This window comes from Notothenia rossii (assembly GCF_949606895.1).
Source record: "Notothenia rossii genome assembly, chromosome: 10".
Lineage (NCBI taxonomy): Eukaryota > Metazoa > Chordata > Actinopteri > Perciformes > Nototheniidae > Notothenia > Notothenia rossii.
Genome location: NC_136908.1, coordinates 31,137,758 through 31,156,328, shown reverse-complemented (window position 1 = coordinate 31,156,328; position 18,571 = coordinate 31,137,758). Strand labels below are relative to the sequence as shown.

General features: G+C 44.3%; 1 protein-coding gene across 2 annotated transcripts in view; it reads left to right on the top strand.

The window, feature by feature from the left end:
• The window catches only part of vars2 (valyl-tRNA synthetase 2, mitochondrial), a 98,468-nt gene that overhangs the window by 75,581 nt on the left and 4,316 nt on the right, over window positions 1–18,571 (top strand). For both annotated transcript variants that reach the window (XM_079653311.1, XM_079653312.1), the window contains exons 16-28: window positions 111–187; window positions 335–422; window positions 1,458–1,557; window positions 9,110–9,180; window positions 9,267–9,392; window positions 11,901–12,005; window positions 13,052–13,120; window positions 13,204–13,282; window positions 14,639–14,769; window positions 15,104–15,256; window positions 16,283–16,516; window positions 17,351–17,462; window positions 17,547–17,749. In XM_079653311.1, the coding sequence (XP_079509437.1) occupies window positions 111–187; window positions 335–422; window positions 1,458–1,557; window positions 9,110–9,180; window positions 9,267–9,392; window positions 11,901–12,005; window positions 13,052–13,120; window positions 13,204–13,282; window positions 14,639–14,769; window positions 15,104–15,256; window positions 16,283–16,516; window positions 17,351–17,462; window positions 17,547–17,749 (1,548 nt within the window). The remainder of the gene's footprint in view (window positions 1–110; window positions 188–334; window positions 423–1,457; window positions 1,558–9,109; window positions 9,181–9,266; window positions 9,393–11,900; window positions 12,006–13,051; window positions 13,121–13,203; window positions 13,283–14,638; window positions 14,770–15,103; window positions 15,257–16,282; window positions 16,517–17,350; window positions 17,463–17,546; window positions 17,750–18,571) is intronic.

Sequence of the window (18,571 nt, the reverse complement as noted above, 5' to 3'; positions counted from 1 at the left end):
TTTTTGGTTCAGAAAAGGTTGAAAAACACTTTAGTTAATATAGTAATGAATAGTCATGACACCTCATCCTTGGTGTAAACATTGGTGAAAGTATTCCATGTCCCTGCCAGGCTGTGGAGGACGGGCATCTGCAGATCGTCCCTCACTACTACAGCAAGACCTGGAGGAACTGGCTGTCCAACATCAGGTACTGACCTTTGACTCCAAATCCATGTGTTAGCCCAGAGTAGGAAAATGGCGGTGTGTTTTGCTGGGATGTGTGTGTGAGGTGACACCACTGTGCTGATGAATGAGCTCTTTGCTTGTCAACAATGTAGCTCTGTTTGCCCCGCAGTGATTGGTGCATCTCCAGGCAGCTCTGGTGGGGTCATCAGATCCCCGCCTACCAAGTGCAGCTCCCTGACTCTACACACACACAAGAGGTGGGTGTTTGTGGATATGTGTATGATTTAAGCTTTGGTGGACAGTAACTACATTCATTTACTGAAGTACAACCTTGAGTTTCTTTACTTGTGTAATGGCATCAAGGGTTTCCTCTTGCCACTATAGAGCGGGGTTGACGACACGCAATCCAAAACAATAAGCAGCCGAAGGTTTTCAATCAAAAATATGTAATTTATTAACAAAAAAGTATTGACTTAAATAGTTTCAAAATAACAAATCTTTAAACAATATTTCGGCGGTATGCTTTCCTATACAAACTAAACTATACTTTGTTTGCAGTCCAATTTGCAACACTAATTTCTGTCGGCAATTTGCGGTCAAAAAACTGTTCCGCTCCCCGTCTCATCAGGTTTCCGAGCACGCCGGCTGTCCTCAATTACCTCACTTAAATACACATCGGAAGGTACACGGAAACAGATCATATTTACGATATAAAATTAAACAATCACTTCATCAAAACATATTCACCATGGCAATATAAATCATTTTCCATCATTAAATCATTTATCAAATGATGAATCGAAATAATAACCCTGACTGCATTTGGGCTCTAACAACTTGAGTATTTTCATTTCCTGCTACTTTATTTATTAGGACTAATTATATATTAAGCAAATTAACAATCTGACTCCACCTTTACCAGCTGCATCAAACATAATAATACATCAGTAGCAATTCAATCAAAAATACAATGCTACTATTTGGAATCAGCCATTCTGCATAATGAGCACTTCCACCTCAGGATTACAGAATAATACTACTATGAAGTGATTGGTTCATGTTGGACTGACAAGGTTCTTAGAGAAAAACTAATGTAGCCCCTCATTGTGTGTGTGTGTGTGTGTGTGTGTGTGTGTGTGTGTGTGTGTGTGTGTGTGTGTGTGTGTGTGTGTGTGTGTGTGTGTGTGTGTGTGTGTGTGTGTGTGTGTGTGTGTGTGTGTGTGTGTGTGTGTGTGTGTGTGTGTGTGTGTGTGTGTGTGTGTGTGTGTGTGTGTGTGTGTGTGCGCGTGTAGTGCCAGGAGCGGTGGGTTTGGGGACGGAGCGAGGACGAGGCCCGACAAAGAGCCGCTGTCAGATATGGAGTGAAGCCAGAGGACATCACTCTGACTCAGGGTGACTCCCCCCCCCCCTGTCTTACCCCTAACTCTCTGCTGTTTCTGTTCCTAATGTACAATAACCACCCCCAGTGTTTCACATTTGCGATATAACATTACATTACATACCGTATCATTTAGCTGACGCTTGCCCACAGGGACACTCTGACAGGTTGACTGCAGGGTTAGGGTCAGGGTTAAGCGACCCTCTGATTGATAAATGCCCATTCCCCCCCTGAGCCACAGCCTACTCTAAGCTGCTCCTGCATAGCTTTTGCTATCTAATTCTATGACTACTAACACTGCTGTGCTGCAACTATTTCTGTCATACATTGTTTCATTGATTTTATTGGACTTGCAACAGATATTTATATATATATGTTTTTTATCTAACTAATTCAATATTAATTTATTTTATCAAAGTACAAGGAAACAAAGTAATTTGAAGCAGAAAGGTTATAATAAAATATGTTTTGTATTCAAATACATCGTTTTCAGTCAAAGACCGCAAAACTTATTGCGAAATAACTACAAACTGCATGCTGAATATAAATATATGTATACGTCTCAAGGTTAGCATATGAGTCATGTACAAGCAGAGGCGCGGGAAGGTATTTTGAGTGGGGGTGCTGAGGTGCTGGACTCCAGTGAACACTATTACGGGCACTATAGAGCAAAAACTCCCCACACGCAAACACACAGTAAACCCGCGACTGTTACAATGAAGGCTCGATAATCAGCTCACGGCATATAGGCAGGGGTAAAGTGCCAATTTTTCCGAGTGGGGAACAGACCTCACCTCCTCTAGGGGGGTCCGGGGGGATGCTCCCCCGGGAAGATTTTTTTTAAACATTGAAGTTAAAAGCATCAATCTGGTGCACTTTGAGAGCAACATTAAGAGATCTATGGATGCATCTCTCAACACCCAGATGAAACACAACTGTAAGCAGATGTTCTTTTTCTTTATGGATATTTTACAAATCACTCCCCTTTCAAACTGTATTCTTGTTTTACTGCCATATAGTATTTCATAACTGTATTTCCTTTATTGTCTTATTTTTTTTATAACTATAATGATCATATGAAGGTGTGCCGCGGAAATAATCTTTTGAATAATTTTTGACCAAACCGTTTGAGACCCACTGAGATAACTTAGACTAAAGTTAACTATCTAAACACTCAGAGAGTCCTTTCGCTCACCTGAGCCTCTCAGTCTGAGAGGAGATCTCTCCTCCAGCTTGTTGTGGAACAAACAGCTCCGTATGTCCGTTAGTGCAGCTAGCTAACCAGATGCTAACAACACGGTCCCTGCTGCTGGCACCGGTCCCTCTCTCTCTCCCCCTCTCTCACACACACTAAATGCGCTATTTCCGCACACACACAGAGCCGCGAGCTTGAATGACACAAGCACACTTTTATTTCCATGCAACTCTCTGATTGGTCTGGTGTCTTGCCTCTGTTGCATTCACTGAACACGGGAAATTACAGTCCTGCCGTCCTTTCTAATGTCTTGATGAGGTTCACGTAAAGCACGGTTAATGTATTATATTATTGAGATAGAATTGTCCGGGGCTACAGAAAAAACATTCGGGGCAGGCCAAAATATTATTTTACCAACAATGTAGAATTTATTGGCTACATATTAAACAGATTATGCACAGCGGGAGCAGCAATAACCGTCAAATAATAATTCAGACAGGGGAGCTACGCACCCCCTGCCTGCCGCTAGGGCAGTGGTTCTCAAACTTTTTCTGTCAGGCCCCCCCTTTGGAGAAAAAAAAAAGTCGGGCCCCCCCAACACAAATAGTCAGGCTCAGTGGCGGCGCCAGAGATTTATTTTGGGGATGCTGTGGGGTAGCTTGACGTTTCATAGAGGGTGCTCAAACATTTAGGGTTTCCCATTAATGTACCGGTCGCTACAGTGGAATTTTCTACTGCAACAATCCCCACGCAAATACACAGTGTACCCACGACTGTTACAATGAAGGCTCGATAATCAGCTCAAGGCATATAGCTGTAAGCAGGGTTAAAGTGCTATTTTTATAGGTTGTGTGTGGACCTCACTTAGGGGGGTCCGGGGGGATGCTCCCCCGGGAAGATTTTTTTTAAATATTGAAGTTAAAAGCATCAATCTGGTGCACTTTCAGAGCAAAATGAAGAGATCTATGGATACATCTCTCAACACCTATATGAAACAGAACTGTAAATAGATTTACTTTTTCTCTATGGATATTTTACAAACCACCCTTTTAAACTTTATTTCTTTTTTACTGTCATATAGTATTTCATACCTGTTTTTCATTTATTCTCTTATTTTTTTATAACTATAATGATCATATAAACGTGTGCCTCGGAAATAATTGTTTACATAAATGGTGACCAAAACGTTTGAGACCCACTGAGATAACACTGAGAGAGTCCTTTAACTCACTGAGTCCCTCAGGAGAGAATTCTTCTCCACTTTGTTGTTGAAAAAACTCCCTATATCCGTTAGTGTAGCTCGCTAGCACCAGAAGCTAACAAAAACGATCTCCGGTACCGGTGCGCTCTCTCTCTCTCTCGCGCACACAAAATGGCTCGTTCGACACACACACACACACACACACACACACACACACACACACACACACACACAGAGCCGAGCTTTAATGAAACACAGAGACACAGACGTAATAGTACTGTACTGCATCATATTATTTTCGAATCAATCATTTTTCAATTTATGAATTGTTTTTTTTCTTTTTCTTTTTAATAACCATTTTTCCTCCTGGTCTCTCGCGCCCCCCCTGGCATGCCTCTGCGCCCCCCAGGGGGGGCGCGCCCCCCACTTTGAGAACCACTGCGCTAGGGGGTGCTGCAGCGCCCTCAGCACCCCCCTTCCCGCGCCCATGTGTACAAGTGCTGAAATGATAGTACAGTACCAGACTTTTCAAATAAAACTAAAAGAAACATACATTTATCGATCATGTATGATATTCCCTACAGTTTATTTTTTTTATTTAGCTTTTATTTATACAGGTTTAGATCTCATTGAGACACAAGGTCTCATTTTCAAGAGAGACCTGTCAGTGGTAACACTACCACACAAAGTTACAGACAGACAGGACACTAAACACAGAGGCAATACTAAAATACAACATCCTAAAAAAAAAAAAAGTAGTCATTAAAATCCATATACAGTCAGATATAGCAGGTGCAAACACCCACAGATGATTTCCCCAGCTTTTTTTAAATGAGTTTAAAATCTGTGATGGGTATCAAACTGGTCAGCTTAAGTTCCTGCTGAAGTGTGTTCCAGGTCAAGGAGGCAGAGTATGATATGGCTTTTTTCCCAAGCACCGTGCCTACTGAGGGGACGGACAGAGTGATGTCATTTTGAGATCGTAGTCTATAACTGTACTGTTTGTGTGATATGTAAGTGGATATGTAGAGGGGCAGCAGTCCAAGCATAGCGGTATAGATGAGTTTGTACCAGTGCAGTGATCTGCGCATTGATAATGATGTCCAGTTGACTAAAGCGTACAGCGTGCAATGGTGTGTGAGGGGTTTACAGTTGCTAATGAACCTCAGAGCCCCATGGTAAACAGCGTCCAGCAGATGAAGGGAGTGAGCTGAGGCGTTCATGTACACAACATCCCCGTAGTCCAAGAGCGGCAAAAATGTAGCAGCTACAAGCCGTTTCCTCGCACTTGTGGAGAAGCAGGCCTTATTTCAAAAAAATAATCCCAGTTTTAATTTCAATTTCCTTAAGAGATTGTCAATATGTGGTTTGAAGCAGAGATTTTCATCTATAGTGATGCCTAAGTATCTGTAGGTGTTAACAGCTTCAATGGGGTTATGCTATGCAGACATGATGCTGGGAAGAACAGTTGGTAACTTTTTCTTATTGGAAAACAACATGACTTTTGTCTTATCTGAATTTAACACCAACCTAAGGTGGAACAGATGTGACTGAAAAGTGTCAAAAGCAGACTGCAGACGTTCAAATGCAAGGGCAACAGTGCTAGCACAACAGTACACAACAGTATCATCTGCATATAGATGTACAGAGGCATCAATACTTTGACCCACATCATTTATATAAATAGTAAAAAGTGTCAGTCCCAAGACCGAACCTTGAGGAACGCCTCTGGGCACATTAAGAAAGCTTAAGGAGAGACCGCTGAATTTTACACATTGCTTGCGATTTGAAAGATAGTTTGCAAACCAACCAACAGCTTGGTCAGACAGGCCTATATGGGATAACTTCTGGCATAGAATGCCATGGTCCACAATATCGAATGCCTTGGATAAGTCTATAAAAAGGGCAGCACAGTAGCTCTACTGTACTGTGCTGCTTCCTAAAGCCTGACTGGGGAGGAGATAGAATGTTGTTCAAGCTTAAATATTCTTTGATTTGATCATTCACCAGCCTTTCAAGTACTTTAGCTAAAATAGAGAGCTTGGAAATTGGTCTGTAATTATTCATCATCATGGGATCACCACCTTTCAATAAGGGGAGAACATTTGCAGTTTTCCAAACATCTGGAATGACATTGCTTGCTATAGAAAGATTAAAAACATGACAAAGTGGTTTGGCTATAATATCTGCAGCTAGCCGTAAGAAATAAGGGGGGAGATCGTCCGGACCTGCTGATTTTTTGGGGTCTAGGCCCTTTAGAGCCTTACAAACCTCCCCAACATTGAAGGGGTTGAAGGAGAAAGTGTGGCTACTAGAGGCATGACTGGTGGTGATGGAGGGAGATGATTTACCAAAAGATAATGTGTCAAACAAGGAACTGGAGGCAATAAAATGTTTATTAAAACAATTAAGCATCTCTGTCTTATTTGACACAGGGGTGGAGTCAACAACAATGTTAGGAGGCAGCTCTAAGGAGCGAGAGCTGGCAGAGAGGGATTTTATGGTATCCCAAAATCTCCTAGGATCGTTTAAACTGTCTGTGGTCTGGGATAAGTAAAAATCGCTTTTGGCTTTTTTAATGGAAGCAGTATAGCGATTACGCAGTTGACGAAAAAGAAGCCAGTCAGCCTCAGAGCCTGTCTTCTTCGCAGTAGCCCAAAGGAGATTCCTCTTGCGTAAGAGGGCTGCCAGATCAGAAGTGAACCAGGGGTTATCACGGCCCTTCACCCTGAACTGGCGAAACGGAGCATGTTTATCTAAAAAATAACTAAAACTGTCATAAAAATACTTCCAAGCATGGTCAACATCACCAATCAATAAAATACGACCCCATTTAAAATGAACTAAGTCATGAAGAAAGGCTTGCTCTATAAAGTGCTTAACATTTCTTTTCAGAACAACACAGGGTTTGGTACGGGGGATTTTGGTATCCCTAATAGCACCAACCAGACAAGGATCACTTTGGTCATTAGCAAAAGGCGCAATCACACCGCAGTACTTTTCCCACAAAGGTTCATCAGAACTCTTTAGTTCTGATGAGCTAAGTACAGATCGCGTTCACACCGGAATAAGTCCCTGGGGGTGGATTAGGCAAATGAAGCCGCTGACGTCACTTCTTCTTCTTCTGCTTTGGGTTTACTGGCAGGCCGCAAACAACTTCACGGCGTATACTGCCGCCCAAAATCCCCGGCCGGAAGTCCCCGGTTGTTGGGGACTGGCTTCAGTAGAAGCTGCTGGGACTCCCAGCAGCTTCTACTGAAGCCTTCCGAGTAAATCGCCAGAACGCCGATACCTCCTCATCTCCACCGCTCCCATGTTTTATTTTGTGTTGCCATAAGTTAGTCTCTCTGCGTTTCTGCGCTGGGCTAATACTAATGCTAATAATGCTAATAAAATGGTGGCTTCACAACACTTTTTTTGAGTTTTACGGGGCGTGGTTTGCAATCCGCCCAGCCAATCAGAAATATAGCTCTTTTCTCACAAGAGAGCCGCATGAGAGTCCCTGCTCTCTAGCAGGGACGGAAAAGGGGGTAAAAAGGTTCTCATGAACTAATTTTAGTTCCGGCTCTTTTTGGTGGGAACGCTACATTTCGGAACTATATCGGAACTAAAGTGGGAAAAGTACTCCGGTGTGAACACGGCTAAAGACCCCGGTTGCAGTATATTTATGGGGTTGATTAGTAATTAAAAGATCAATAAGAGATGATTTATTTAGACACCTGGCGTTAAGACGAGTAGGACCTTCAATTAATTGTGTACAATTCAAAGACATACAATGAGCTTTAAAATCATCAGACACTGGTGAAAGCCAGTCCCAGTTAAAATCACCTACCAGGATGATTTCCTTAAACTGTAGTTGAGATAAAAGCTGAAGCTGCATTAGCGAGGATAATGTGTCGTTTGTAGAAGAAGGAGGCCTATAGCAACCAACAACAGTTAAAAACTGACCACCAGATAAACCAATCTTTAGTGCTAAGATTTCAAACTGCTTAACAGCCGATTTGGCGAAGATGACCTGTGCAGCAAGATTATGTTTTACGTAATTCGCCACGCCACCACCTTTCCTGGGGCGGTCCGAACGATAAATATTGAAGCCGTCAATTCCGACATCTTTCTCCAATATTTTCTTTGAAAGCCAAGTCTCAGAAACAATAATTAGATCAGCTCCAGTTGACTGACCAAATTCGCAACATATCCATTTTGGGAAGCATGCTGCGAGCATTTACATGGATGATGTGTAACCCAGACAAGTTCTTAAAGTCCGTTGGGGCATTACATGCCATTAAAGGACCAGGATTAGGCTGAATACCAGACAGAAGTAGAAGCAACATGATTAAGCACTTCTGCTTAAATTTCGTTATTGTCGGGAGACTAGAAGAGTTAGAAGAAGAATACTGGCAAAGGGCATCTCTAGGGTTTCCCACGGTGAAGGCCCCAGGAAAACAACAGATCTCGCGAACCCAGGGGCAGTAATTCCAATGAGAAACATTTCCAAAACTAATCACATGCGACAACCATCCATTATGTTCATGGCCCCGTGTGGATGTCACACCATCTGTGGTAACCAGCCACGAGCGTAAGGAGTCTGGGTTGCCGATAGCATAGCCGCTAAAACTCCATGCCACGACAAGGCAGAGGAACACAGGAAAATACGCCATCGTAATAGTCAGAGGGGAAGAGCTGGCAAGGTCCACTCAGCAGGTAAGCATAGGCCTACCCGATCCGCCGATGGAAGTCCGTCGTGGATAGACGGGGCCCGGACTACTGGCCCAGGGCTCGGCGCCAGCGATGACAGTTGGCAGTAGCCTCCACAAGAGCGAAGCCCACTCTGTGTTGCTAGTGAGTTGAACGGGGCTCGGTCCTCCGCAGGAAAACACACCGGGCGGATCACTGCACGTTCCAGTTAGTGCCAGCAGAAAGGTTGTGTGTCAGAGGGTTGAAAAAGTACATTTGGTGTATGGGGTAAAACCTCTGGGGCCCCTTACTCCGAGAGAGTTCTTGAGACAGTTACGACCCTAGACACTGGGGGTCCTTCTTTGAAATCTTGCCGGCAGGACCTTGCATATGTTTGCATAGTTTGATTTGATATACAGATTTGCTACTCTGTTATGACCTTTATGATAACATACAGATGTATTCCTTCATCACTAATATCTGCATACTCTGTCAGACCCAGATGTGCTGGACACGTGGTTCTCCTCGGGGCTGTTCCCCTTCGCCATGCTGGGCTGGCCTGAGCAGGTACTGCACCTCCTCTCAGCTGATCACAGTCCTCAGTATACAGCCCCCCCCCCCCTGCTTGTTATAACACCTTTCCCCTCCCACAGACCCCTGACCTGCAGCATTTCTACCCCAACTCCCTCCTGGAGACGGGCAGTGACCTTGTCTTCTTCTGGGTGGCCAGGATGGTGATGCTGGGCACAGAGCTGACCGGACAGCTGCCCTTTAAACAGGTAGGAGCAGGAGACACCCAGAAAATACAGAGGTTATACAACAAATATTATTGTTATTATTATTATTATTATTATTATCACTGTTGGTCCCACACAGGAGCTTATAGCATTTATTTGTTTTTGCCATAAAAGGGTCTATAGCGGGGGGTGCTGTGGGAGTGTCTGCGTTCGCATCTCTCCAAGATGAGCTGAACAGCTTTTTTGCACGATTTGAGAGCAGTCAGGCTGTGGAGGGACAGAAGGATCAGGAGCCCTTTTGTTTTAAACAGGGCGGATGTGTGCAGATCCTTTAGAAGGGTTAACCGACACAAAGCTCCTGGACCTGATGGCATCCCTGGCCGTGTTCTCAGGGTGTTTGCAGTTCAGCTGGCAGAGGTATTCACAGACACCTTCAACAGGTCCCTGCTGCAGTCTGTAGTCCCTACATGTTTTAAACACTCCACCATCGTTCCTGTCCCCAAAAAGACAAAAATTACCAGCCTTAATGACTACCGCCCAGTAGCACTCACCTCCATCATCATGAAGTGCTTTGAGCGGTTAGTCAAAACCTTCATCACCTCCTCCCTCCCTGACTCTCTGGACCCCCTGCAGTTTGCCTACAGAGAAAACAGCTCCACAGACGAAGCCATAGCCCCCCCTCCACACTGCCCTCTCACACCTGGACCAGAGGAACACATATGTGAGAATGCTGTTCATTGACTACAGTTCAGCCTTCAATACCATTGTGCCCTCCAAGCTGGCCATCAAGCTCAGAGACCTCTGGCTCAACAGCGCCCTCTGTGACTGGAACCTGAACTTCCTGACGGGCAGACCTCAGGCAGTGCGGGTGGGAAACATCACATCCTCCACCCTGATCCTCAACACCGGTGCCCCTTAAGGCTGCGTGCTCAGCCCTCTCCTCTACTCCCTGTTCACACACGACTGCATGGCCACACACAGCTCCAACGCCATCGTGAAGTTTGCTGACCACACGATCGTCATCGATAAGATCACAGACGGCGACGAGATGGCGTACAGAGAGGAGGTCGAAAACCTGACATCTTGGTGCCAGGATAACAACCTCCATCTCAACGTCAGCAAAACCAAGGAGCTGATTGTGGATTACAGGAAGCAGCAGAGAGAGGGACACGCCCCCATCGCCATCAATGGGACTACGGTGGAGAGAGTCAGCAGCTTCAGGTTCCTTGGTGTCCACATCAGTGAGGACCTGACATGGACTCTTCACACCACCACCATCACCAAAACAGCTCGACTGCGGCTCTTCTTCCTCTGCAGGCTGAGGAGGTTCAACATGGACTCCAGGATACTCTGCAACTTCTACAGGTGCACCATAGAGAGGATCCTGACCTTCTACAGGTGCTCCATAGAGAGGATCCTGACCTTCTACAGGTGCACCATAGAGAGGATCCTGACCTTCTACGGGTGCTCCATAGAGAGGATCCTGACCTTCTACAGGTGCACCATAGAGAGCACCCTGACCTTCTACAGGTGCACCATAGAGAGCATCCTGACCTTCTACAGGTGCACCATAGAGAGGATACTGACCTTCTACAGGTGCACCATAGAGAGGATCCTGACCTTCTACAGGTGCACCATAGAGAGGATCCTGACCTTCTACAGGTGCACCATAGAGAGGATCCTGACCTTCTACAGGTGCAGCATAGAGAGGATCCTGACCTTCTACAGGTGCACCATAGAGAGGATACTGACCTTCTACAGGTGCACCATAGAGAGGATCCTGACCTTCTACAGGTGCACCATAGAGAGGATACTGACCTTCTACAGGTGCACCATAGAGAGGATCCTGACCTTCTACAGGTGCACCATAGAGAGCATCCTGACTGGCTGCATCACGGCCTGGTACGGCAGCTGCACCGCCCTCAATCGTAAGGCTTTACAGAGGGGGGCGAAAACTGCAGAGAACATCATCAGGACGGAGCTGCCATCCATGGAGGACCTCTACTCCCAGCGGCTCAGGAAGAAATCCCTCAGGATTATCAAAGACCCCCATCACCCCAGCCACAAATTGTTCTGTCTGCTGCCGTCTGGCAGGCGGTACCGCAGCATCCGGATTAAAACCACCAGACTCAGGGACAGTTTCATCCATAAGACTGTTAAACACCTGAACTGTTGAAACAACATCCACAATATTCATCTGGCTGCTACTTAAAAATGATTTATCTATTTACCTAATATATCATTCCAATAGCTTGCATAGACTCTTATTTCACTATTTCACTTTTTTTAAACTATTTTTCTTTTTGTATTTACTTTTTAATATTTAATTGCACTATATTTTTCTGTGTTATTGTGTTGCACTGTTGGAGAAGCCTGTGACCTAAGATTTTCATCGACATAACTACTCTGTAGCTATGTTCGTTTGACAAATAAAGAACCTTGAACCCTTGATTTGAACCTAAACCATTCTCTTTCTATTGAAACATATCCAAATAGTTGTTCTGCCTGAATTCCTCTGAATCTCTTTCCTGTTCCCATCACGCCTTTCAGGTTCTCTTCCACTCTATGGTGAGAGATAAGCATGGCAGGAAGATGAGTAAATCCCTGGGAAATGTCATCGACCCTTTAGATGTGATACATGGGGTCTCTCTGGAGGTAGGTGGGCCTGCTACTCTGTGTTACTGTTCATGACCTGCTAATATCTACCTCTGAAGGGCCAGGAGGTGGACATGTTCTGTTTAGTTATCTCAATCAATATACAGAACAACTGTACAGTCCACCACACCCTTACATCCACCTGCCTTCTTCCTGTTTTTAAGAGAACAAAAAGCCATTGTAAATTCTTCCACCATCAGCATGAACAGAAACTGAAAGTAGGTGTAAGAAACACAACTCCCTCCTCCTGTTGTTCGCTACAAAACTATTGTGGATGTTAAGTGATAATGGTGACCAGGTACTACATTGGCATCTGTACCATGGATGTATAAAGAGAACTGGATACAGCGTTGAAGGCGGGGCACCGTTCATTCCTATGAGAGTTGCTCAGTGGCGCGTAAAGCCCTAAATGGACTGACTAGATTAAAAAAGTACCCGGATCATCCAGGTCCATAGGGAATGTGCACTTGAGTTTTCCTTAAGCCCCGCCTCCGATTCCTCTTGGCTCAGATGAATGGAGATTTGAACCTCTACTAGATAAATGTAAAAAGGCCTATCCTCAAAGGGTTGTCTTCCTCCTTCTTTTCACAGGAAGTATCACCCAGACAAAATTCCTTTATTTTTCCTGCACATCCCCAAGAAATTCATTTTTAGGACTAATATGACAATGTCATTACAATAAAGGCATTTGATTGTTAACAAACAAGAGTTTTCTTCTACTTTCCAAAACTCAATACATCTTTTTGTAAGTCTTTATCAGCTGTATCTGCCACCACCACACTCTATTGACGGATATGTGTTTGCAGTATAATAACAGTCTCAAACTAAGGCTTCGTCATGTTTTTCTTGTGTTGCATAGGCTGCATTAATTGTGCGACCCTGCGGTGCAGAATGACAATTACTAATCCTTGAAATCCCGAGTTTGGCAGAGTGTAATCTCTGGGATGTGAGAAGATGAATCCTTTCCTGTTGTGAGGTGGGCCCCGCTGAGTCAGCCGTCTGTTCAGACTCCCTCTGAAGAAATTTGCTTCTTTGTTTCCTTGCAGAGACTTCAAGAGAAAGTGCAGGAGGGAAACCTGGAGCCCCGGGAGCATCTGGTTTCCATGGAAGCGCAGGTCAGCGATCTGTTCTTTTGTGGCTGACTGAGCATACTCATTACTTCCTCTCTTATCTGTCTCTCCCATCTGCTTCCCCACAGAGGAACGACTTCCCCAAAGGGATCCCTGAGTGTGGGACCGATGCACTGAGATTTGCCCTCTGCTCTCACAAGATGCAGGGTGAGTGACTCTGCACACGTTATCTGACGGGGGAGGATGAGTGTATGGAGCTGTGTGACTGGGCATCGAAGGAAGATATGATGGGTTGTGATGGTTAACACTTACTGGTTGCCCCCTGGTAGCAGAGTGATGACAGCGTGTTTCACATAACTGAACGGAAATATAAAACACTTTTATTTTAATGTTAGCCATGTGTTAGACTGAAAGGACATCGATCCCCTATTGCTTCTAATTTCACCATCATAGCTGTTCAATGATCTCCAATGACATCATGTAATGGTTTGTCTGACTGACCATCATATTTGGGCTCATTTTAAATAAAAAACTGCACGGTTTCCTTACATTTTGATTGAATTGGGAAAGACCTCACAATCTGTATTTACCACCGGTCAAATGGCTGCCAATGTTTTCACCAAAAAAGGGGGCGGGGCCATGACGTAGAGGGAAGGTACCCATATGGCTCATGTGCTACTGCAATGCACATACAGAAGTTTTTTTTTTAAATATTATAGGCCAAGTGGAAATGGGTGTTTTTGTTCAGTCTGCTGCAGAAGATGTGTAGACTTTCTCCTGACCTGATAGTAAAGGGAAGCTCATCGCACCATTTTTCAGCCAGGATAGCAAACAGGCATGTTTTTATTGGGGGCTACCTCGGTCCCATCTACAGTAAGGGAGAAGCGAGCTGATTGGTCGATGCAGAGAGAAGTGCACGTGCTGGAGTGTATGGTTTAACCATGTCCTGGATATAGGAAGAGCCAGATTCACAGTGTTTCTGCCATGTGACATGTCTCTGGTTATTCCTCTCTCCTGTGCCTGGTGGATTTACCCCCCCACGGGACAATGAGTGTGTCATTTGATGTAAGGCAAGGGCTGGTTATGAAACTTTAGCACTTTCTTAATACCAACAATTGCTGTATCTGTTCCTTGTTTTGTTCTCGAGAATGTGATATCTGAGAAACGCATCGATGGAATTTATGAACTGATTAGGTTCTCTGTCATCTCACATGCATCCCATTTTTGTTAATGAATATTTCAGTAACGCCCTGGGAAATGTTTTACACATCTGGCACACACATCGCCAGGGATTCAAGGACTTTGATTACATTTTGGTGGTCAGATGTCACTGTGACAACACCTCTGTCCCATTGGCCTGAATGCTACGTCTCAGGGACGCCTCGAGGGAATTTCTTCAACTTTAGCACGAGTCACCCTGGACCCAAGGAGGATGTAATTAGATATTAGTGTTCATATGTCAATGTTATCTTAAGCCCAATATTTGGCTTTGAAGAACTTATTATTTCCTCGATATTTATTTTCCTTCACCCTGTGTATGACTTTTGTCTGCCTCTTCCTCAGGAGAGGACATCAGTCTGTCCATATCTGAGGTCCTGAGCTGCCGACACTTCTGTAACAAGATGTGGCAGACGCTGAAGTTCACACTGGGAGTGCTGGGGGACAGCTCCACACCAATGACAACACTGGAGCAGGTACAGTAGCTGGAGTATATTTGTATTCTTATTTTGATGTAAAACGTTGGGCTGTTATTGGTAAAATGCTTGTCTTTTAATGAATAAGAGGTTCAAACACTAATTGTAGTTACATTGTAGTATGTAGTGTATCAAAGCAATACATTACTAATGACTCTCAGGTTAAATATGACAATTGATCAGAATTATTGATGTTTTTCCTTCCGTTAACTATATCATACAAATATGTTTTTTCTTCTTTTCTTCTGATTTGTAATTTTAACTGCATCTCACTTGTTGTATAAACACTGAATATATGAGTATATTGTATAACTGTATCCCTCTCCCTCTTCAGACGGCAGCAGTGGGCAGCATGGAGCGCTGGGTCTGCTCCCGGCTGTACAGCACCGTGCTGCAGTGTGAGCAGGGCCTGGAGGCCTCTGAGCTGCACACAGTCACCTCAGCCCTGCACTCCTTCTGGGTGCACAGCCTATGTGACGTCTACATGGTGAGGAGCAACTCACACAGTGGTGCAGGGATGACGGATTTTTGTTCTGCACACATTATATTTTGGAAGGGCAAATGCAATAGCCAGGAGTACAAGTCTGACGTTAAGATAGTAGTTTTGTCTGTAGGGACTCGGCCTGCAAACCGATTGGTCGCCGGTTCAAGTCCCGGTTGGACCAAACTATAGTGCGGACTGGTAGTTGGAGAGGTGCAAGACAGCCTCCTGGGACCTGCCAATGTGCCCTTGAGCAATGCACTGCACCTCAGCTGCTTCAGAAGGCCGGAACACTGACAGCCCCTGCTCTGACACTCTCCATTAAGTTGTGTATGTGTGTATTTCAGGCCTATTTGTGTAATTGTAAAAAACACCATAGTGAAGAACTGTATTTAGCCATGGGGATTTATAAAATATATTTTAGTCATAATTCAAAAGGAACTACAGCACGGTCACATGAATTCATATCACCACCGCTAGGCTAAAGGAGGCTAATGTTACGTGTGATGGCGATTCATTGGCAAATGTTTTCACTTGTTGGCTGTTTTTAAGACACATAGATGCTTCGGACATTCACCAGTGGGGTATCTATCAACATATTTGATTGTCACAGAACAATAAGGGAAAATCTCTCAAGCTTGTGTACAGCACAGACAAAAACAAAGCACATGGGGGAGACAGGGGAGTGATTACATGCTGACTAATCTCCGTGTTTTAGGACTCATTCCTTATCAACTGTATTACGGTTACACTAATCATCAACATCAAAAAGACCGATTAGAATTACGCATTAGTTTTTTTCCCTCTATATTGTTAGCATTATACATGGTGCTCAGTCTCAAAGGGAGTGTGTGTGTGTGTGTGTGTGTGTGTGTGTGTGTGTGTGTGTGTGTGTGTGTGTGTGTGTGTGTGTGTGTGTGTGTGTGTGTGTGTGTGTGTGTGTGTGTGTGTGTGTGTGTGTGTGTGTGTGTGTGTGTGTGTGTGTGTGTGTGTGTGTGTGTGTGTGTGTGTGTGTGTGTGTGTGTGTTGCAGGAGTGTGTGAAGCCTGTGCTGGCGCTGCCCCCGGACACAGAGCAGAGTCTGGGGGCTCAGCAGGGGGTCCGCAGCGTCCTCTTCCACTGTGTGTCCATGTCTCTCGCCCTGCTCTCCCCCTTCATGCCCTTCATCACTGAGGAGCTGTGGCAGAGGCTCCAGCCCTTCAGCCCTGCTGCTGCCGCTGTCCCCCCCACCCTGTGTCTGCAGCCGTACCCCCGCTCCTCCCAGCTGGTAGGAACGCAAGCATCAAACTCCAGATGTACATCATGATAATAAAATAATAATAAGCTTTATTTGAATAGCAAACGCAGCATATGTACATGATATAACATGTTTAAAGGAATACAATGAGGTATAATAGGCATGATATTAAAGTAATATAATCCAAAAGTTCACAACAGGAAGTACAAAAACACATTTGTGTGTATTTTCACTTTTATGTTTGTAACTTCAGAACTAAATATTGGGGAGTAATATTGGTAGCTATAATTAAAGTCTGACCTTAATCCCTCACCTATTTGATGTGGATGGAGAGCCTGTAACAGCACAGGCAGCTGACTCAGCGTAATGTAGCGTATCTTGATAAAGCTACTTTAACGTTAGCATAAATGTTGCTACATCACATCTTCAGAGGAGTTGTTATCTTAGATGAGTATGTTGTCTTTCCAAGGTAACATTTGATAAAAAGTCAAACAGGAAGCACAAAGAGGCTCTTTAGATGTAAAGAGGCGTACATCATCACATTTGGACTACAATTACCACTTCATCATTCTATCCTTATTAAACATCTGTGTGAGATTGTCATGATTAGCAATGGTTTCTTGAGTTATGGCCAAAGATGTATTTTTTGCAGTCTATGTGACCTTTACCTTTGACCCCTAAACTAATCATACTTGAGTCCAAGAGAACATGTGTGCCAAATTAGAGGACATTCCTTTAATGGGGTTCCCGGGCTTTAAAAAGAAAAGAATAACTCACATTATCTGTGCTTTGTGTTCTGAGAGATCTCCACTCTCCGTGTGTTTTAGCTGACGTGTTCTCCTCTCTAACCTCTCATCCTGACAGGCACACTGGCACTTCCCTGACGAGGAGAGAGACTTCCTGTTGGTGCAGGAAGTGATCCGAGCGGCCCGATCGCTACGAGCCCAGTGTGGCATGACCAAAGTAAAACCTGCCAGTAAGTTCTTTCAACAAAAACACTCAAAGAAAATTGGATATAAATGTGTTTCCATGTGGTGTCTGACGTATCCCTGTGTGTCAGTGTGGGCGGTGTGCTCCCCCAGCCAGGCTCAGGTCCTGCTTCACTTCGGACCAGCTGTCTGGACTTTAAGCCGCACCTCCAGCCTCCATATCCACTGTCCTGATGGAGCAGAGTGCCCCCCCGCTCTCCTCTCCACCCCCCCACCTACAGGCAGCCTGGTGGCTGTGGTGGACCACACCTGTCAGCTACACCTCCACATCCAGGTGTGGTACCTCCTGCTGCTCTGTCATAGTGAAGCTCATAGCTGCCAGCTAACTGAAGAGTGGAGGACAAAAAGATGAATAGCCTATTTTTTTATCATTTTTATTCAGTAAAAGTATAATCCTATTCCGCCCTCATCGATCAACCAATAATAAAACAAGCATGATTTCAGATGAATGATTGATTTACGATTGATATATATGTCAATCATCAATGAATCGATCATCCAAGATCAATGATTGATAAGTGATTTATTTTTTGACCACACCACCGGTAAGCTCGTGTCAGTCACATCGATACTAGCCAGACATCAGCTTCACATAGAAACATCATCATTAATCTACTTATTTCTACTTCTAAACTGTACACAAAGATTTTGTGATGAAAATGTGATCAAATTGAAAAGCTGTTGTGTAGATGTATGGCAGAGTGAATATCCAGGGTGGTATCAAATGCAGTACTTCTGATCTTAATGAAATGATGAAGAAAAAATAAATAAGAGATAATGTGCAGTGAGGCGGTCGTTAATGATTTCTCTTTATTAATAATGACCACCACGCTGCACATTACCCTGCTCATTACCCGGCTACATAATGGAGGAATCAACCACTTGACTCACAATATTGATTTAAAAATAATCGTATTGCTTCCTCCAAGAAAAAACAATTTGTTCCACTGTGCACAGCTTCAAATGTCTTCTTCTGGGGATTTCTCTGACATCCAGTGCTCGTATTTGAATCTCTTTCACTCTTTTCTTTACTGGCGAGAATTTAGCCATCACAAATCCTAAGCTTCCTCCTGTTGTTAGGTTTGACTGCATATAG